The sequence below is a fragment of the Sceloporus occidentalis genome, unplaced genomic scaffold (genome assembly GCF_023333645.1).
Source record: "Sceloporus occidentalis isolate IW3139 unplaced genomic scaffold, rSceOcc1.0.p SCAF_8, whole genome shotgun sequence".
Classification (NCBI taxonomy): Eukaryota; Metazoa; Chordata; class Lepidosauria; order Squamata; family Phrynosomatidae; genus Sceloporus; species Sceloporus occidentalis.
Genome location: NW_028316988.1, coordinates 17840057 through 17861678, shown reverse-complemented (window position 1 = coordinate 17861678; position 21622 = coordinate 17840057). Strand labels below are relative to the sequence as shown.

Sequence of the window (21622 nt, the reverse complement as noted above, 5' to 3'; positions counted from 1 at the left end):
AGAGAAAGAGAGAAAGGAGTGGCATCCATTTATACTATTATATTATTTATACTATATACTGTATGTATATACTATTTATGCTATGGTCTACTGCCTTTTTATCTTCTTTTTGGTTTCTTATCTCCAAAGAGGAAATATTAATCATATCTACAAAATGTGAAAGTCTGACTTACTCGAAAGTCAGCGTATTTTGCTTTTAAACGCTCCATTTTGAGCATTGCGAGGATTTGGTTTCGTTGAAGTTGCAGAACGAGAAAGACAAGGAAAAAAAGGAAAACCAACAGAATTTATTGGTCATTTGTCCAATGTGTAAAAAACAAAACAAAATACAAATACAAAACTGAACAAAACCGAGAAGACGTAACGCCCGTCCGCAAAGACTCTGGATGGGACTGCTGGTTAAATTCATATATTATAGTATGTACACATCTGGATGCTGTTCTAAATACAATATATACACAGCTGCAACAGCTGGAAAGAGTGACATAAAAACCGAGCCAGTTTGGAAACGAGAGAGAAGGAGCAAGGCTGCGTCCGCACTGCAGAAATAACCCAGGTTGGCACCGTTTCTAATAGCCATGGCTCCTTGCTATGGAAACCTGGGGATTGTAGTTTGCTGTGGCACCAGAGCTCTCCGACAGGGAAGGCTAAAATGTCACATGAAGGGAGCCATAGCGGTTAATGTGGTATGAACCCGGATTATTTCTACAGTCCGGACGCAGCCCGAAGTGGAAGAAGCAGCCACTGCTACTTTGTTTAGAGGGAATCGAAATATGTGCTCCGGGACCCAATGGCGCAATGCATCCACAGTTTCGAACTTCAAGTAACATGGAAATAAAAGTGTCCCAATCTGGGCATCTCTCAAAGAAATAAAGGCGCAAGGGGTGTAATGAACGGAATGCTTAATTTTCTAATTATGGTTGCTATAATGGGTGACACTCCAGAAAGGCTGGCTCTGGCCCACCTGAGGGGTAGGCCTCAGGTGCGTTGCCTAGCAACAGGCTTCTAGAGTGGTCCGTCGACTAGGCCCTAGTCTACACATAGGACTATAATGTGAATTGTTGTGGCTTTTCACACATTCGCATCAACAATTGTCACTTTCCTGCATCTGTTGCCCTATTGACCCAAAAATGCACAGCCATGCGAATCCATGCAAAGCAGATCAGTGGCCACACATTTGATAATATGGATGCTAGCTGCATAGTAAAAGCCATGCATCCTTTTTCAGCACAGTTCCTTCAAATTGTATGTGGCCATACTGCAGACTATTCAGTTCAAACAAGGAGTATTTGAATGGTGTGGTCTTCATTGCAGAAATATGGCAGTTTGACACAACTTTAACTGCTATGGCTCCATGTTAGGGGATGCTGGGGGTTGTAGTTTTGTAAGACATTCAGCCTTCTCTGGTGCCACAACAAACTACAGATCGCAGGATTCTGTAGAATGGAGCCATGGCAGTTAAAGTGATCCTCTGAGGCTGAGAGAGTGTGACTTGCCCAAGGTGGGTTTCCTTGGCTGAGCTGGAATTCGAATCCTGGGGTCACTGGGTTTCCTTGGCCGAGCAAGATTCGAACCCTGCTCTCCAGAGTCATACTCCAGCACTCAAACTACTACACCACTACTCCATAAAAAATCGGAAGAGAGGCCTATCTTACAGGGCTGTTGTGAATCGATGGAGGGAAGCACAATGGGCTATACATGTAAAAGTGAATTTTTATACACAGGTAAAAGAAGTTCTCTCCCATTTGCCTCACATTCTGTTCTGCACCTAAACACAGGATTTTCCCACTGAATCGTTTATTCTGAAAGCACCGAAGTTGCGTCTTGGAATGTCTGGTAACATTCAGACATGAGAAAGGGAAGGGAAAGTTCTAGGATGCTGAAAATCAAGGTTGCCAAAGGTTTTGGGTTGGGGTTAGGACTTAATGTAGGATCTATGGCCAAGAAGGTGATATGGAGAGGGAAAACAAACAGCTTTTAGGGTGGCCCAAAAAAAGCATTTGTTGTAGGAAAACTTAAGACAGTGGAGGGAGATAAAGAGAAAAACACCACAAAGGTTTTGGAAGAAGATGAGGGCTAATATAGAGATGAAATTTAACATGCAAGCAGGGATTCGATCCCTGGTCTCCAAAGTCTTAATCCAACTTTCAGGCCAATGTACGATGCTGGATCTCACACAATATGTCTATATGGTATAATTGATCACTTATTATGTGCTTGCTGGTCCAGGGTACGAGGAAAAGAGATACGAGAAGCAGTTAGGGTTCATTTCTTGACTACAAACTTGACATCCTTCTCGCCACCATTTCGAAGATTTTCAAAAAACATTTTAGACTTTTAATGGACTAGAAACTTGGGAGTGTTTTCTTAATGCTAATAATAAAAGCCAAGTTGTACTGAAGTCTGTTGTTGTTGTGTGCCTTCAAATTGCTTGTGACTTGACCCTATAACATGCTTTCCTTGGAAAGATTTGTTCAGGGGGAGTTTGCTATTGCCTTCCTCTGAGGCTGAGAGAGTGTGACTTGCCCAAGGCCACCCAATGGGTTTCTATAACTGAACAGGATTTCAAACTCTGTTCTCCGGAGTCTTAGGCTCCATCCGCACTGGAAATAATCCAGTTTTGACACCACTTTAAGAGCCATGGCTCACTGTTCTGAAATTCTGGGAATTGTAGTTTGTTGTGGCACCAGAGCTCTCTGACACAGAAGGTGAAATGTCTTACAAAACATTGAGCGCTTAGTCATGGCAGGTAAATTGGTATCAAACTGGATTATTTCTGCAGTGCAGATGCATCCCCAGTCAAACATTGAAACTACCACATCGCACTGCCTCCGTCTGAATTCAGAACCACTCCTCACCTAATTCCATGACACTATTTGGTCCAGAGAAACTTCTAGTTTTTCAAAGCTTTCAACTTATAAGACATAAAACAATTTAAAAGAAGCAGTCATTGAAGAGATTAAAAGGATGGAGGAAGTATTCCTTATACAAGGAGAGGAGGAGGCAGACTGTGTAAAAATGTAGTGACGCTAGGATTCAAGCCTGAGTTCTACCTCTCATTTGGCTTCGTATTAAAGGGATAGATTTGGGTACAGAGTAATGTGCACATCAGTCCATTTTGGCTACAATTTCACAAGCACAAAGACATGAATATCATCATGACAATAGCAACAGTGTTAACTATCCCTCAAAGGACCCTAACCCATATACCCCTTTTGTAGACAAATGGAGGGTCTTTAGTGATCTTCCTGTAGCCATTAACATAAAATCCAGTGTGGAAGAATTCACACATGCGCCCTTTTTGCAAACACATAGGAGCATCAATAGCTTGCCCCAAATCCAAAGGACACAGCTTGGTGACACCGTTTCTTGCAGCTCCAATCACGAATGGCTGTCCCTCCTGAGTTTCTTTTGAGATTTTCTTCAGGTTTGAACCAAAAGAGTGGCTTCCAGGAAAGAATCAAACCTTCCTTAGAACTGAGATATACCTGTTGAGTAGACTATATATTTCCCTAACATTGTGGTTTTGTAAAAAGGGGTGAGGAGAGGGTGTCATGTTGGAGAGGAAAAAGGAAAAGGACCACAGACTCTTAGTATTTCCAGGAAGGAAGGCAAAATTAATCCATGAGATGGCAATTTCTTGTGGGTCTTTTGAACATAGACGAAGAAGGGAACCAGCAGCCTTGGACACCTCCTTGAAGCAGAGATCAGAAAGATTGGTTCTAATGCACAGAGATGGAAAAGCCAAGTCTGATCATCTGTGTTTGTCATGATGGCTATGAACTCCATGGCTTGTCACAGAGGTTATCATCACGGCACATTTCCAAGGAATTCCCAGAGGCAACAACGTCTTACTCCAGCTCCATGTGCAAATCCACTTGGTTAATTTTCCATTGCAACAAGGAAGCCCCAAACAGAAACTTGTGAAAGCTACAGGCACCAAGAGGCTGTTCCACGGTTGTTCTGGTCTTTCTGTAGCATCCCTCCTGCTCCTTTGCGGGTCAAATGCTCCCGTCCATTTGTTCTACTAGAAACAGGTGAATTGCTTCAAACGCTGGGCGATCCTTGATATCTCGGCTCCAGCACTTCATCATCAAGGAGAACACGAGATTTGGACACAAGGGGGGTTGAGACAAATAAGCCTAGGAGAAGAGAAAGCAGAACAAGGTCAGAGAGTGACTTTTGGACCATCAATTTATGGAGGATGGAAATACCACAATTATTATTATTATTAGATTAGAATGATGACAACAAAAGTCAGTTACAACTAGAGATTCGTGTCAAGGGAAAACCTTTTCATATTGCATTTAAGGGATACAGCTCTTTCAAGGCTATTGAACTATAATACAGTCAGCCCTTCATATCCACAGATTCAGCCACGGATTTAATGATCGATGGCATGAAAATATTCCGCCCCAAAATTATAAATTCCAAAAAGCAAAGTTTGATTTTGCCATTTAGTATCAGGCACACCATTTCACTATACCATTGTATTTAATGGGTCTATTTGCATTGGTTATTCACATTGCTGATGGTGTGAATCTTTTTTAAAAACTCAGGGAAAAATGGTATCAATTATCCCAGGTTAAAATGGATTTTTGGCAGCCCCTTGCAACCTTAATTGGGTGCATTCGAGATGCATGTCAACAGCAGAGATTCAACCCAGATTAATCCTGGATCATTTTCACCATCTGAATAACTTATAAGAGAAAGGAAGTGGCAGGATGAGTATCATCCATAGGAATGCAGATGGGAAAAGGGGAATCAAACTTCCTAAACAGCAATAGCCATTGAGAAATATGGTAAAGGTGGTCTGGAGCAGCCCCTCAGCGCATGTGTTTCCCATACCTGTCGTCCTTGGTCTCGGAAGAACTCCCCCGTGTTCTCGATGACTTGCTCATCCGAGAGCCAACTGTAGGGTTGCTCCTTGCACAGTGTGAACATCTCCCACAGCGTAACACCAAAAGCCCACACGTCACTCGCTGTAGTGAACTTGCCCTGCAGTGAGAAAGGATGAGGCTACAGTTCCTGGATGGAATTTAAGGCTTATTTCCTGGACTGAATCTCCCAGTATCCACATGGGCAGAAGGAGGAGAGGCCCACTTGCATGAATGCCCTGGAATACGGATATTTTCCACCTTTGGATCAAACATATAAATCCCTCCCCATTCCCCAAAGCGTTGAATAGTATTGTCTGTCCTTTTCTCTTACCAGAAGGATGCTTTCCCAGGCCATCCAGCGAATCGGCAGCACTGCCCTTCCCTGGATCCTGTAGTAATCTCCGCTGTACAGGTTCCTACTCATGCCAAAATCGGCAATCTTGATGGTATAATTGTTCCCAACCAGACAGTTGCGTGTAGCCAAGTCGCGGTGTACGAAGTTGAGGGACGCTAAGTACTTCATGCCAGAGGCTATCTGAGTAGCCATGAGCAGGAGGTGGAGGCAGCTGGCAAACATAAGTAGGAGGAAAGTCAGAAAGAAAATCAAGGTGGGTCCTCCTTGGTCCAAAGATTTTCAGCAGACTATGTCTGGAGCAACAGAGGGATGTGTTCTGACTATGTGCCCAAACTCTGTACCTGCTTTGCACCAAAATTAAGTAATGCCATGGATACTTACAAAAAGCAAAACCAACCAACCAAAACCAACCAGCCTAAAAGGATCAAATATCATCACTCCACTGCTATGCAAAATGAGATACATTTCCAATACAGAAACAAAACAAACTTAAAACCCAGCATTAAAATCATAATTAATGAAGCAAAATGGTGGAGATTCAGGACAGACAAAAAGAAGTACTTCTTCACGCAACACATAAATCCAGAATAAGTAGCAGAACAGCAAAACCCTTTCAATACAACCAGTATAGCTACTGTATATACTCGACTATAAGTTGACCTCATATATAAGCCGAGTGCAGGTTTTGGGACAAAAGTTATGGATTTTGATATGACCCATGGATAAGTCAAGGATAAAACTTAGGGGCAATTAGTGAAGGATGTAAAGGATGAAGCAAAGGAAAACTATGCCAAAGAACTTACAAAATACTATGCGGAAAAGGATACTGGCCACAGTGGTCCTTTTGTCCTGTCCTTCACATCTCTTCTTATTTTCCTTGCATGCTTTTCTATAAGCCAGCAGCTTCCACAGCTCATTTGGCCATGCCCAACCATTCTGCTCCATTACCTGACACAAGGGATGTTGTTGGAGAGGGTGAAGGTGCTTCTGCTCTGCCGTTGCAACAGGAACTGGTGGAGATCCCCATTTTCCATGTACTCAGTGATCATGCACAGAGGATCATCCCGCACGCAGACTCCCAGCAGTCGGATGATGTTTGGATCCTTCAGGCGGGACATGATCTTGATCTCCTTGAGAAAGTCATTCCTTGGGAGGATAAAGAGAGGTCAGTAGAGGTGGCCTGTCACTAGATAAAAGAACATTAGTCAGAGTGATTTCAGTGATCAGTTGATCACTTGAATTAGAATAATAATCAGCCATTCACCTTTGAAATGATTATGCTCCATGTGCAAAGAGGGAGGCCACGCCCCTCGGGAATAGGCAACCAATGGGGAAGTCACATGAATCCCCATAGACTTCGCTTTTATCAAGACGTGGCTAATAATAAAGAACATTCCTAATACAATGGCGCTTCTTGTGGATAGTCAGGGAACCGCAGCCTCTAGATCGACCTCAGTCTCTCTCCAGCCTCGTTATGAAATATCATAATATGCTTTTCCAAAATCCCCACCAAAAAATCCAAAATTCAGAACACTTCTGGTCCGAAGCATTTTAGAGAAAGGATGCTCAACCTGTACATGCTAGACAATTTTGAAGCCTGTGTTGCACGCATGTAAAACATCTGGAGGGCATCAGCTTGCAAATGATCAGTCTTCCAATTCTATGTGTGCAGGGAAAATGAGGAATGCTCTTAGTCAGGTATCAGATTCATACGATTTAGGATTCTAGGGGAAATTTCCAGCAGGTTCTTTCATGGCAGACATAACGGCTTAGACTCACCTGGCTGTCTTGGTGACATTGGCTCTCAGCATTTTTACAGCGACTAAAACTGGCCGGCTGGATGCTTCCAGGGAAGCGCGACCTAAGAATTCCAGGAGGCCATCTGCTTCACACAAGTGGACCTACAGGAGAAAGGACCAGACACCCACAAAGGCAGCAAACAAACATGGAGCAAAGGAGAGTTCCTTCATAGACACACTTAATATTTTTTTATGTAGAAACACCGCCCTCCCATTTTCATTCAAGAAATTGGGTGTCAGTGGGGCATATCTGGGAAATGGGTATAGTTACCTCCCCAAATTGTCCTTCCCCCAGCTTCTCCTTGAGCCGCAGTTGCTGTCTTGGGAATTCGGCTACAGAGATGTCCTTCTTGGTCAATGAGTCGACTGTGATGGCTGGTACAGCATATGTGTTATTGCCTGTCACACCCTGCAGGCTGACAATATCCGTCTCGGCGTAATGTGGAACGTTATTCTGGAATCCTTGGTGAGGGGTACACTTGGTGAGGTCTGGCTCAGCGTAATCCCCACTACAAGCTGGAAGAAGAAAAAGAAGAAATAGGAAAGGTTACCAATGTGGCATAGGGGTCGTGAAGACAGTGCGCAGTTGAATCAGGGCTTTGGTCCTGTGTTGGAAAAACAGGGCAACATGAGGGTGTGAAGAAATTGGTTTAAATGGCCTGTGTAGACATGCCCTTAAACAGCAGGGCTGGGAAAGAATCCACGACAAAAACCAGCCTTGTCTATATGGCCAAAATGCACTGTGGACGTGATTGTACCTGAATCTTCAGCACTTTGGGAGAGCTCTGGCAATTTCTGGAGGAGGGTGATGGGTTGGTGATATTCCAGGTCCAATGGAAAGACCCTCTCATAGGTGGGGTTGGTCTGGTGGATCTGCGTCTGACCGCTGACAATTCTGGAGCTGTAGAAGGAGAGCCGGACGGTGGCGTCCTCTTCCAGGATTCGTCGAGGAGCCTTGAAGAAGTGGGATGAAAAGGTTGTTCAGTTCCCGACACAGAGGACAAAACCACTATCGCCTACCCCAGGAAGAGGAAAGAGCAAGGGGACAATCGGGATTCAACGACCAGAGGATCCCAGCTTTCCTTTAAAAAGGAACAATTAGGAAAAAGGCTTTCGCTCTTATGACTGCAAAATTGTACAGCCAACACCTGATGAAATCTCAGGATTTGAAGGGCGGTGTGACTGCAACACCATCAGCGCTCACCAATGGTGCAGGATGATGGAGGATGCAGTCCAATAGCATCTGGAAGGCCATACATTTCCTAGGTCTCACTCTATAGAAGAAATGTTGCTTTCCAGTGGAAAGTGGGCAGAAAGGTAAAAGGTAGAGTCTAAAAACCAACATATCTGAGTTTAAAACTTTTACTCCCAGTAACTAATCCTTAGGAGAGGTATTTCAATCATTCAGAATGGGGGAAACAACCTGGGAAACAACCAAATGGCAGCGTTAAGGGGAAAGAGGGGAATGACCACCTGGAGAACTTCAAGTGTCCAAAGTAGGACCCCAAGAAGATTAAGTCCAACTCTAGGGCCTGAGGCCTGCTTTTTGTTTTTGAAAGCAATCCCCCTTCCCTATCAGACCAAAGTCCACTCCTTGGGTCCCACATCGAGTAGAAAGGCAGCATGAAAATGCCACATATATATAAATAAATACATCCATACATCCATGCAATGGGTCCTCTGGGGTTTGGTTCTAGAACGACCTGTGGGTACCAAAATCTGTGGATGCTCAAGTCCCATTAAATGCAATAGGATAGAAGAATGGTGTCCCTTATATAAAATGCCAAATCAAAGTTTGCTTTTTGGAATTAATATATTTTTGAATATTTTCAACCTGTGGTTGGTTGAATCCGTGGATATGGTGGGCCAACTGTAAATAAAATTTGAACAACACCTCTGGGTCCCACTGTCAGCATGGCTAACAGCTGAACGGTAGTCCTCTCATCAAAACCAAAACCTTTCCAAGCTCTGCCATGCCTGGGAAATACCTAAGCTGCCCATGACTAGGAGAGGACCCTTTCCTTTGTGGAGAACCAAGGATGGAGTTTGGACCACTAGGAAATATTCCCCAATTTTCCTAGCCAGCCTGCTGCAGGACGCACCATACCGTCTCCAGCCGTTTCTGGGCATACTGCCTCCACAGGATGATGGCAATGATGATGAGGAGCACTAGGATGATGGCCACAAGGCAGCCCACCAGAGTGGAGGTGCTGGGATCTTCTGATTTGGCTTTAATCCAGGGACTTGTGTCAGATCTTGTAGTGGTCTCTGCAAAGAGAGGTAGGTGGTCAGTCAGTGATGGAGTCTACCGACTCCACCAGTGGTCCTTCTAAGGCAGTGATGTGGCACATGTAGTCCACTGGGTGTCCCAGACTGCAGTTCCCTTCAGCCCTAGTCCACACAGTCAAGGTGAGGGATGATGAGAGCTGCAATCCAACAGCCTGTGGAAGGCCCTGCATCTACAGAGTAGAAATAATGCAATTTGACACCATTTTAACTACCATGGCTCCATCCTACAGAATCCCGGGACTGGTAGTTTGGTGAAGCCAGGGTGACCAGATGTCCTCCTTTCCCAGGACATGCCCTACATCTGAACCTTCTGTCCAGGAGTAATTTCAAAATGTCTTCCGCTTTGAGCATGACCAAGAATCATGAATTCACATTTCTAAGAGTGTGTTTAGCTTTTGCTTTGGAATGTCTTCCATTCTTCCCGAATGTTCCAGATTTTGCGATGACTTGTCCACCTTTGAGGTTAGGACACCTGGTCACCCTGGATGAGGTGCCAGCACTCTTTAGCAGAGAAGACAAGAATCTTTGTAAAACTACCAGTCCCTGGATTCCATCAGATGGGAGATACTGTGCTTAAATTGGTGTCAAATTGCATTATTTCTAGAGAGCAGATTCACCCTGGGTAAGTATCTGTTATTACTTGAGGCAGGAGCAACAGCAGCAGCACGAACACCAGGCATAATATGTAGAGAGATCTTGCAGCACCTTTGAGACTAACTGCAAGAAAGAAGTTGGAAGAATGAGCTTTCGTAGACTTAAGTCTACTTCCTTAGATGCATTTGGACCAGGCATAGCATGAGACAGAAATTGCATGCTTGCTGCCTAAAGTCATAGCCTGTATCTCCACTCTCCACCCCACCGCACTCCCAGTCATGAGACCCAAAAATGTGTGGACCTGATGCAATTGCACTGAGAGTTTCCCCAGCCTTGCTCCACCTTACTGGCCGCCTCTTGCAGGGGCCCATTCTTGGGTCTTCATTTTCCTTTTGTTTTACTCCACTTGAACAGGGGAGGAGAGAATCAGAGATAGCAGCAGCGGAAGAGAAAACATTTCCCTTCTTATCGCTATCAAAACTTAATTCCTAAATGCTCCAGCTTCTTGCCAACATACCAGTTCTGGATGTTGCTGAACCCACTGAAAAGCGTCTGGAGTTGATTCTCTTACCCTGAAAATGGCACAACTATGGGTGCATCTACACGGTAGAAATAATGCAGTTTCAGACCACTTTAACTGCCACAGCTCCATCATACATAATCCTGGAGTTTGTAGTTTTGTCCACATGCTTTGGCAGAGAAGGCTAAAGACCTTGTAAATCCCAGGATTTAAATCCCATAGAATGGATCTACAGCACGTTAAGTGGTGCCAAAGTGCATTATTTCTACAGTGCAGATGCACCCTAATTTAGTTCTGAAATATACAGCTATTTTTTCCTCTTCTCTCCCTGCCATTCCACTCCCTTTCATTTACAAGTGCTTATAGTACACATTCCTGATACACTAAACAAACGGGGGGGAAACAACAACTTGGCAACCCTGATAGAATACAAAATATCCCAAGTATGTGCATTTTTTTAAATTATTTTTTTGCGTTTTAAACTCACGGGAACTGTAGCATCATCACAAATACAGGAATAAAAGGGAGTTTGCTTCTAAGGACTGACTTGGGAGTAAGTACCATTTTATCATACCAAAATAATCATCTGCAACCATGTATGTGCCATCTTTTCCTCATAGATGGCTGAGACAGTGGCCCTTTTGCTTTCTGATGGTTCAGTGTACACAAACATTGTGTCGTGCACAACATTATTTGCAACGTTCTATAAAATTGCCTTCAGGCTATGTGGATAAGGTAGATACGAAACAAAAATGAATGTTCTCTTTAGACTTGGATCCCATCCCCAAGATATTTCATTATATACATATATGCAAATACAAGTATTCGAAAATAAATAACCCAGAATAAAAACACCTATGGTCCCAAGCATTTCAGATAAGACAGACTCAGCCTGTATAAAGTTTTTACTAAAATAAACAAAGGTTGCCATGATGAGAAACGTCAATCCTAATGGGCTTCAACACAATGCAGTGCAATGCAATACAACGCAATGCAATTCAGTCAATATGCTGAAGCTGAGTTTCTTTGCTGCTGCCTCCATCACTTGCCACTGATATGGGGGGACCCCTCTCTATTTTGGGGCCCTGGACCTTTAGCCTCAGGTCCAAAACTGCTGTACCATCACACAGTCTTACCCCAGGTCCCATTTGTAACATTCATTTCTTCTGATGGGAAGATCGCTGAGGTTGTGCTTGAGGCCAGAGTGACCACAATGGGGTCAAAGACATCCATGTCCACTGTAGAAAAGACATGACCAGAAAAAACTGTGTCAGCGTAGTACTGGGCTGAAAAGGCTAAAGACCTTGCAAAACTATAAATTCCAGCACTCCATAGGATGGCACTATAACCCTTAAAGTGGTGCCAAACTGCATTATTTCTACAGTGTGGATGCACCCTCCAAATCACTGATGTTCCAAACCTCCAGTCAGCAAAACGCAGCAGGCTATGAAACCAAGAACCAACAATATCAAGAATAAAAATAATAATATACTGCATAATACTAATTCTGTACATTTTTTCTGCAGAGGAGGAGTATGTGGGAGACATTTACCTGACTGGAAGGAGACTTCACTGATCAACATCCAGGTGTCAGCAAAGTAGAATTGGCACAGGATGGCTTTGCCAACCCGATGGTTGAGGGGGACGGTAACAAACCGCGCACTGGGGTTCTTGTCATCCAGGACAGTATCCGCTCCTACAGATTCAGGCTCCCATTCTGCAAACAGCTGAGGTTTGAAGAAGCATTCCACCCTCTCAAAGATTTTTACGCCTTTGGAAAACATGTTATTGCAGTGGACCTGGAGTTTGGAGAGGGCGGTTGAAAGAAGGAAATGTCAGGGGTCACAGAATCCAAGAGGTTGAAAGAGACCCCAAGGGTCATCCAGTCCAACCACAATCTGCTATGCATGAATTAAAGCACTCCCTGTGAGAGATGGCCATACAGCCTCTGTTTAAACATCTACAAAGAAGGAGACTCCATCACAGTGCAAGGCAATGTCTTCCATGGTCAAACAGCTCTCATTGTCAGGAAGTTCTTCCTAATGTTTAGATGGAATCTCTTTTCCCAATGCTAGAATCCCTTGCTTCATGCCTTAGTCTCTTGAGTCGCAAGCTTGCTCCATCCTCAATATGACATCCCTTCAAAAATTTTAACAGGGCTATCGTATCTCCTCTTAACCTTCCCCAGGCTAAAAAACCCCAGCTCCCTAAACCATTCCTCATAGGGCATGGTAGTTTCTAGAGTTTTCACCATTTTGGTTACTCACCTCTGGACACAGTCCAGCTTGTCCAGATCCTTCTTAAATTGTGGTGCCCAGAAGTGAGCACCTTATTCCAGGTGAGGTTTGACCAAGGTAGAATGGAGTGGTACTGTTACTTCCCTCGATCTAAACATTATATTCCTATTGATGCAGACTAGAATTGCATTGGCTTTCTTAGCTACCACATCACATTGCTGACTCTTGGTCAGACTGTGGTCCACTAAGACGCCTAGATCCTTTTTACATGTAGTGCTGTCAAGCCAGGAGTCACCCATCCTATATTTGTGTATTTCATTTTTATTGCCCAGTGTAGTATCCTACACTTCCATTCCATTGCCCCATTCCAAAAACTGCTATTCATCCATATGCAGTGATGGAAAGAATGCATACAAAATGGTTGCTGAGCATCAGAATGGCCACCAAAAAGCCCTACCTTCATGAAGGTGAAGTTCCTCTGCCGGTCAAATTGAAATTCCAGCCCAACAGCGCCATTCCGCAAACTGTTATTCCTCCAGCCCACATAGTCGTAGCCTGGCCACACTCGGTACTGGTGGCTCTTGGTGAAATCATCCAGGCCCAGGATCCCATCGGTCAACTGACCCAAGCCGCCATGTAGAAGCCTAACAAGAGAGCATTTGTGGTTACACTCCAGGTGTATCTACAAAGCAGAAATAAAGCAGCTCGACACCACTTTAACTGCCACGACTCAATGCTATGGAATTCTAGGATTTGTAGTTTGGTGTGCTGTTTTAGTCTTCCCTGTCAGAGAACTCTGGTGTTCTGCCAAACTACAAATCCCAGAATTCCATAATATTGTTCCATGGATAGTAAAGCGGTGTCAAACTGCTTTATTTATGCAGCGTGGCAGCAGCCTCTGTCACCCCAATTCAACTCTCCTTTGGATCCCACTCCTACAGTGCCCAGCTTCCCCACCTTCTTGCCTTGGTTGCTATTTACATAAACCAAAAAACTGGATATAAGTTAATTGCATTTATGCAATTAAAGTCATGTCCAGTTTGACCCCATGATTTCCAGCAGCTGGGTGTGGGACAGCAGTGCCCTGCATGACTCATTTCCTCTCCCCATGAATAACAAAAAGAGACTAAATTTGCAAACTAATCTATGCAAATATTTCTAAATTTGCATTACATTTACACAACATAGTATTCAGCTTCTTTTGCTCATAGCTTTTTGCTGGAAGCCTTTTCCTCCCCTGTCGGTTCAGACCACACATCACTGCAATAGCTAATTAACATCTGCTCAGCATGCATCGAATTCCATGCATTGGCCTCCCTCCATTTATGCAATCCATTCATTTCACTCGTTCATCATCCAACGTATTCCCTGGTCGGAGGAGTGGAATGAAGGGTGAGTGTGTATATATGAAGTGACATGAGATGTTTTATTGTGATTTGGTTGCATTTTACTTGGCTATAAATTTTAGTCTTTAACACTTAAGAGACATTTATTTTATTAGATGCCTCATCAAAAATAAATAAATAAAAATAAAGCACAATGGACGGATATTTTTAGAGCAGAGCAGATTATAATCCATGTTTTAGAATTTGGAGACATAAACGTCTAGAACAATGATCCATATATCTGAGGAAACAGACCAAGTTTCCAAATGCTTATGCTACAACGTCTTTTGCACAGTTAGTTGCAAAGGTGCAACCAGATCCCTTTGCATACTGACATCCTTGTATTAGAATAAGAAGAGGAATGGAATGGAGATGGGACATCTCTTCTTACCTACGTTCGAGGAAACCATCATAGGTTGAATCATTCAGATAAACAATGGGATTGCCAGGAGCTGCCATCACCTCCCCTTCTGGCATGCTATAGGATTCCAAACCATCTGGGAAAGGAGATATATCAGCATTAGGGTCCCCATCTCTTCATCTTCCCCATCTAAAGGAGTAAGTTCTTTTTCCCATTTCAATCCAGACCTCCAAATGTCCTAAAATCCCTTATTTAATTCTGGATAAGGGAGTCTCTACCTGTATACAGAGTAAAGATCCTTGTTCCTGGTTGAGTTTTACCATTGGTTTCAGAAGCGTAACTGCTTACCAGACCAAATACAGCCATATAGTTCCACTCGCATGCAGACAGTCATGGGCTGCTCTGTCACTGGGATCACTCGGATATAGCGGGCAATGATAGGTGGGCGAAGATCTTTCAAGACAACATCGTAAGTGTCAATGTTGCCCTGAATAACCTGGAAGGGCACAAAAGTTGCAGAATTTTTCAGCCAAGATACAAAAAACCAGAACTTTAGAAAATAATGCTTTTTGGAGAACAGTGCCATATGGAGATCAAAGGGTGAAGCCTGTTAACCAAGCTTCCGACAAAGAAGCTACTTTATACAAAGTAAAAAGTTTCGGTATCTTTGCTTCAGAAATGTTCAGACTGCATCTCACCCACCTGCCTGTTTTGTCGATCCTTCCAAGAGAGCCAACGCTCCCCATTGCGGCTGTAGTCTATCCGATAGGCGCGGGCAAACTCCTTCCCAGTGGCCCGGGCATGCCGCCCTTGTGTCCCCACCAGTGTGATGAAATAAAGTTTGTGCAGGTCTATCTGGAGAAACTGCACATCTTCAGGCTGTAGGAGACCAGCTGGACACCAGGCTCCGTCACCCTCCTCCCTCAGTAACCTGAACATGTCCATGAGAGTGAAAGAGAGAGACAGATTGAAGGAATACTCTTGAGACATGCAAAATCCATGAAAGAAGAACTCTACAAAGCTTATAAGACTGATAACAGTATGCCCAGGAAGGACTTTTATAAACAGACCATATAGCCATAGAAATGTAAAACGTGTAGGTATGGTGACAAGCTGGCAAGTTGAGTTTTAAGTCTAGACGCTGACGGACAAAGGCAGGGTGAAAGATGTTGCATTTTCTTACCTGTTGCTGCAGATAAATGACAAGCGGAATGTAACCAAATTTGATGACCTATCCCATTCCTCATATTGACTCTAAGACCCAAAAGTTAGTGTTGCTCACCGTGCATATTGAGGCCCAGTCGAATCATACCACTGGCTGGAAGCTGTGATATCTTCATCTCGGATTGTCCCTTCATGCATTCCCAAAGGGTATCGGCATATTGCTAAAGGAGGGGAAGGTGCAGCAGTCACATCAGTGTCAAGAAAAGATCTGTTCATCTGATTTGGTTAAAGAAACGCAGTGAAAGGCCCTTGCAACTAGGTATAGAGATAGTTCTTTGTTCTCTTTGGCTATTTGTATGTAGAGATGCACTGATGTAAACTTTGAGACCAGGGCTCCATGCACACTGCAGAATTAATGCAGTTTGACACGGCGTTAACTGCTGTGGCTCATTGCTAGGGAATCCTGGGATTTGTCATTTTGTGAGCTATTTAGCCTTCTCTGTCAGAGAGCTCTGGTGGCACAACAACCTACAGATCCCAGGATTCCATAGGATGGAGTCATGACCACTGAAGTGGTGTCAAACTGCATTAATTCTGCAGTGTGTCAGCAGCCAGAGTCTTGTCTTATTGATTATACATTTGCCTTATGAAAGTCTTAAGCTTGAGACAAATCATTTTATCACTTAACGGGACTGTTACAACCTATATCAAAGCTAGGTATTTTGTGTGAAAATGTGGCATTTAGAATTGGGGTGCTGATGACCGCTGGGAAAGGTAAGTACCAAGAGAAACCCCTGGGAATTTTTGAGACGCGGTGATGAAAATGGCTCGCAGTTTAACATTAGTTGCTTCCTACCAGGGTTGACTTCGGAGCTGGAACAACCGGAGAGGCCAGCCAGCAAGAGAAGTGGCAAACAGAGCATCCTTGGTGACGCAGGAGGAGTGTCCCACAGCCCGTGGGTTAGCCGGGCGGTGTTTCCCGGTGATCAGTCAGTGCCATTCACACTTCTGAAGAAAAGAAGAGAGAGTATATTACATACATATATCACATAGTATAGTATATTCAAAATTCACTGGGCCGAAGCGCTTGGACATTTTCAGTAGCAAAGATGATGGTGACGTTGGCTTGGCAATAGATTTCCTAACTATGTTTCCATGCCTTTTGCTTTGACAAAATGTAGAAAACACCAATTGTTAGGGGGAAACATTTGGGATGGTCAGCTGGTCATTGAGCTGCTTATTATAATTGGCCTTTTAAAAAAAATATCTATTCAATAGTGGAAACAAAGTGTTTATAGAAAATAGGAATGTAAGACAGGGCCTTCATGCTGCCAGCTTCTTGATATGAAACTCCCTCCCTTCGAGACTGGGCTGTTTCTGAGCCAGTATGATGGTTTCAGCATTGGATTATGACTCTGGAGGCCAGAGTTCGAGTCTCTGCTTGGCCATGGAGACTCATTGGGTGACCTTGAGTTTAAAATATCTCTCTCATATATTGAGACTTTAGCCGGAATGACTGCCTTTGTAAGATACAGAAGGGAAGACTCCAACTTGTAACTAGTCGGTACAATTTCCTGCATGAAATCTCTCTTTGCAGTACTGAGCTTCCAGGGCTAAGCTGCTGAAGGATATGGAGGTTCTATTTTACTGTTGCATCTGCCAGCTATTGGTAAGCTGAATTCACATAATATAATACATCCAGAGTTTACTGGGTTGAAGTGCTTGGAAACCAAAAGCATCCCAATCCCTTACAAGTATTTGGATGGAAAAGCATGAAAGTGTTAAGATTCTCCCGGCCGGGGGCCCGGGGCGTATCCATTTTGTAATTGCTAACAGCTGGCAGAGTGTACATTAAAAATCCGTGTTACAGCCATTGGAGGAACAGAAACATTGCAAGCCATCCATGCTGAAAGAAGGGGGCGGACTGGGAAGGAGGGGAGACAGAACAGCTGCCTTGAACCTTGGTTGGAAAAAAGAAAGCACCCATCCAGTGCCGGACTGTACAACTTTTCCCTTGCCTTTCTTCATCTCTCCTTGTGTTCCTCCACTTTGGTTTCTCAGACATATGCATGCACCATTGCTCTCCCAATGCCATGCTACAACTATATGCACAATGCTCCACATTCACCCTTTTGCACAGTCAAACCATGGTCAGACACACAAGAGCTTGCCATGCTAGGACTTGTAGTCTAAAAATCATTTTTTCCAAGTCCTGCCATTCTCAACAGCTTTCCACCCCCTCCTTCAAGTCAAACCCGCTGTAGAGAGTTGTTTCAAAAGGCAAGAGGAAACAGGCCGGGGCCTTCCAGCATCTGTCCGCCTTCTGCTCCTATCTCTTTGTTGGCTGACTAGATCCACACCAGCCCCCATTCGAATCCTCAAAGATGGTTACGACTCTTTCGCATATCCCCCAACAAGTCTCCGATGAAAAGCGGGACACATGTGGCCAAGCACTATCAGACTGTGATCAAGATAGGAAATATTACTAATGAAGAAAAACGCTCAAACTAGGGGAGGCTGCAGCTGTGTGTGTTGCGTACCTTCAAGCCGTTCAGTGCCATGTAGCCTGACCTGCATCCCTTAAAATGTTGCCTCCAGGTGCAATGGAATATGTTTGTGGGTATTGTGTGCCTTCAAGTCGTTTCTGCCTTATGGCAATCCTAAGGCAAACCTACCATGGGGTTTTCTTGGCAGAATTTATTCAGAGGAGATTTGCCACTGCCTTCCTCTGAGGCTGAGATAGTGTGACTTGCCTTAGGTCACCAAGCAGAGATTTGAAACCTGTTCTCCAGAGTTGTAATCCAGCATTCAAACCACTATGTCAGAGTGGCTCACACTAGACTATCTTATTGTTGTCGTTGTGTGCCTACAAGTCATTTCTGACTTATGGCAACTCTAAGCTGACTCTATAATGCAGTGATGGCGAACCTATGGCACGCATGCCAGAGGTGGCACTCTGTGGGCACACATGCTGTCACCCTGGCATAGAGTTTGCCAGAGTTTCTTACTAGAAAGCCAGAGGGATGTGGAACTTTGCAATAAATAAGTGGGGTCTGGGTTGCAGTTTCGGCACTCGGTCTGTAAAAGGTTCACCATCACTGCTATATGGGTTCAAATCCTACTTTGACTACTTAAACTCGCTGGGTGACCTTGGGCAAGTCACGCTCTCTCAGCCTCAGAGGATGGCAATGGCGAACCCCCGCTGTAGAATCTTGCCAAGAAAACCCACTGATAGGTTCTCCTTAGGGTCGCCTTAAGTCAGAAACGACTTTAAGGCACACAACAACAACAATCCAGAACTCTACACAGCAAAATGACAAGGAGGGCAACTGGCTTTAACATGTGAGTGTGTACATGTCCTCAAGACACCTGCTGACTTATAGTGACCCCATGAATTTCATAGGGTTTTCTTAGGCAAGGAATACTCAGAGGTAGCTTGCCCTTGTCTTCCTCCAGCACCTGGTGTTCCTTGACAGTCCAAGTACTAACCCAGGCTTAACCCTGCTTAGCTTCCAAGTTTATAGCATACCATATCTTGAAGTAAATTAAGCTAACAGTCTGGTTTTATACAAGAGAGATCTTGTAGCACCTTTGAGACTAACTGAAAGAAAGAAGTTGGCAGCATGAGTTTTTGTACAGTACACTTAAGTTGACTTCCTCAGATGCATTTGGTGGAGTGGAAACTAGGGATAGACATATCCATCGGTATATGTGAATGTCAATTCAAATTCAAAATCCTTTGTGTATGGAAATGAAATAACAAGTCCAGTTTTAACTATGGTAGTTAATGAACAAAGATATTGGGAACTAGCATTTGTGTATAGAAATGAAGTGGCAAGACCAGTTTGGCTTCGGACTCAGCCTACAATAGCTCATGCTGCCAACTTCTTTCTTTAGTTAGTCTCAAAAGTACTACAATATCTTTCTACATACTGATTCCACAGACTAACACGGCTATATCTTTGAAGTCTGATTTTGGAGGCTAAGCAGGATCAGCCCTAGTTGGTACTTTAATAGGACACCACCAAAGTGGTGCTGTAGGCTATATTTCAGAAGAAGGAACTGGCAAAACCAACTCTGAGGATTCCTTGACTAAGGAATTTATCACACTGGGAGGGGGGGAATTGGGTGATTAACTCATCAAAATTGCGCAATTTAGATTAAAATGGGATGAACACAAGAGCCATTATCCTGTGAACAACCAGGCAATAACCAGGCAATGAACAGCAAAAACTCATTCACTGGAAAATCCCATGCTTAAATAAGTGTGCTACTTAAGTGTTTTGTTGCCGTGTGCCTCCAAGTCATTTTTGACATGTGGCAACCCTAAGGCGAACCTATCACAGAGTTTTCTTGGCAAGTTTCTTCAGAGGGAGGTTGCCATCGCCATCTTTTGGGGCTGAGAGTATGTCCCCCAATGGGTTTTTATGCCTGAGTGAGAAATCAAACACCGATCTCCAGAGTCATAGGGGTTTATCACACAGAGCTCCAAACGTCGTGCTTCCGTCGCCCAAACGTCATCAAAATGGGGCAGAAGCATCACCAGTGTGATCATGCCTAGCGCTTCCAAAGTGAACCAGAAGAGTTATCGCCATGGAATCATCAGCGGAGAAGCCCTTTTCTTATTATTAACAGATTAATCCGTTAATAAGAAAAGGGCTGTTTCCCTGATGATTCCATGGCGATTCCATAAGTCAGAAACGACTTGAATGCACACAACAATACCAACTTAAGCATTACCCCAAAACAATAAGTAATAGTTCAATTCTATTTTAATGATCAATTTTGTATGTTATGAATTATACGGTGCTTTTAAGTAATGGTTTAATTCTATCTTAATGGTCACTTTTGTATGTTTTTAATTGTACTGTTCTTTTAAATTATAAGCTGCTTTGAGTCCCCCAAAAGGGGATTAATAATAATGATGATGATAATAATAATAATAATAATACCTCCCCCTAAAAAAAATAGGAAACACATAGTCAAAGCAAGAATACAATTTTGCATTAAAGGTTCACATGCTAAGAAATGCAACTTCTTTCATATAATGGGGAGCACTGTGACCGAGAGAGCCATGTGCTTTCGTTCCATCTGTGGCCCATGTGCTGCTAAGTGTGGACAGGCAACATCAAGGGCCCTCTCCTTTCTTATGGTTCTTTATCATTACATTTAACTAGGAACTGCAGAGCCCTTAAAAGAGAGGGCTGCTCTTTGACAGCTGGGCTTGCATTGCCTTTATGCATAGAGTCACCCAATTGAGAACATGGGTCATCTCCCACTCTGATCAAGGGAGGCACAACACTTGCAAACCACTTGCAACACAACAAAGCGACTTGCAACACAAGTTGCAAGTTATTTCCAGAAAAATAACATACTTTCTCGCACTGATCTGGGAAAGAATCCATTTCCTTTCCTTCTTCCAGGTCAAAAGGGAAGGGAGAAGCATCCCTTGACACTTCTGGAATCCAAACTCTCCATGCCACCAGGGCACCCGAGTCAGTCCCCTTTTTGGGGGATGGATGCCTATCAGCAAAGCGCTGAGTGGTCAAGGCAGGTCAGGCCTGAGCAAGAAGGAAAGTTGCCAACTGTGGATCTTGAGCAAAACAAAAGAAAAGGACGGCACAGAAGAGAGCGGCAAAAAAGAACAAAAGTTCCAAGAAGTTGAGAAACATCTGGAAAGAAGGAAGGAAAGAAGCAAAGGAGGGAGGAAAGGCCCCTACCTACCTGCCTGGCCCTGCATTTCCATTCCCATTCCCATCGCCATCACCAGCACAACTTCTGCCGCCATTGCGATCCCAGGCTTCCTACCGCCATGGATCCAGCTGTGCTCCACTTCCTCACATCCCTTCCCCTCACAAGCAACTTTTCCAGCAGCAGAAGATCCGCTCAAACTTGTTGCTGTTGCAAAACTCCTCCTATTCCTGCTCCGTCCTTCCACATCCAGGCCCTGGAGACTGCCTTGCCTTTGTCACTACAGTTCCTATAGCAACCCCTTGAAGGAGGCCATGAAACAGAGCAGATGTGTGTGCATATGTGTG

The 21622-nt window shown here is 43.9% G+C and overlaps 1 protein-coding gene across 1 annotated transcript; it reads right to left on the bottom strand.

Moving 5' to 3' along the window:
- Window positions 1–293: 293 nt before the first annotated feature.
- LOC149308076 (discoidin domain-containing receptor 2-like) lies at window positions 294–21419 on the bottom strand. The gene is made up of 17 exons (XM_089535040.1): window positions 21309–21419; window positions 16441–16592; window positions 15703–15805; window positions 15123–15351; window positions 14769–14916; window positions 14451–14556; window positions 13132–13318; window positions 11990–12236; window positions 11574–11675; window positions 9142–9302; window positions 7793–7988; window positions 7306–7550; window positions 7015–7136; window positions 6184–6381; window positions 5212–5446; window positions 4849–4998; window positions 294–4142 (listed from the first exon to the last, which is right to left on the bottom strand). Exons 2-17 carry the CDS (start codon window positions 16505–16507, stop codon window positions 4002–4004), a joined length of 2637 nt encoding a protein of 878 aa, XP_089391166.1. The 5' UTR covers window positions 16508–16592; window positions 21309–21419; the 3' UTR covers window positions 294–4001.
- Window positions 21420–21622: the final 203 nt, after the last annotated feature.

Bases quoted from the DNA above. Each gene is read 5' to 3' on its own strand.
- LOC149308076 (XM_089535040.1), bottom strand. From the start codon at position 16,507: ATGCTCTGTTTGCCACTTCTCTTGCTGGCTGGCCTCTCCGGTTGTTCC. The intron at 12,237-13,131 runs GTAGGGCTTTTT...TCCAAACTCCAG, and splicing joins GGAACTTCACCTTCATGAAG to GTCCACTGCAATAACATGTT. The intron at 7,137-7,305 runs GTAACTATACCC...TTTCTCCTGTAG, and splicing joins GGGAAGGACAATTTGGGGAG to GTCCACTTGTGTGAAGCAGA.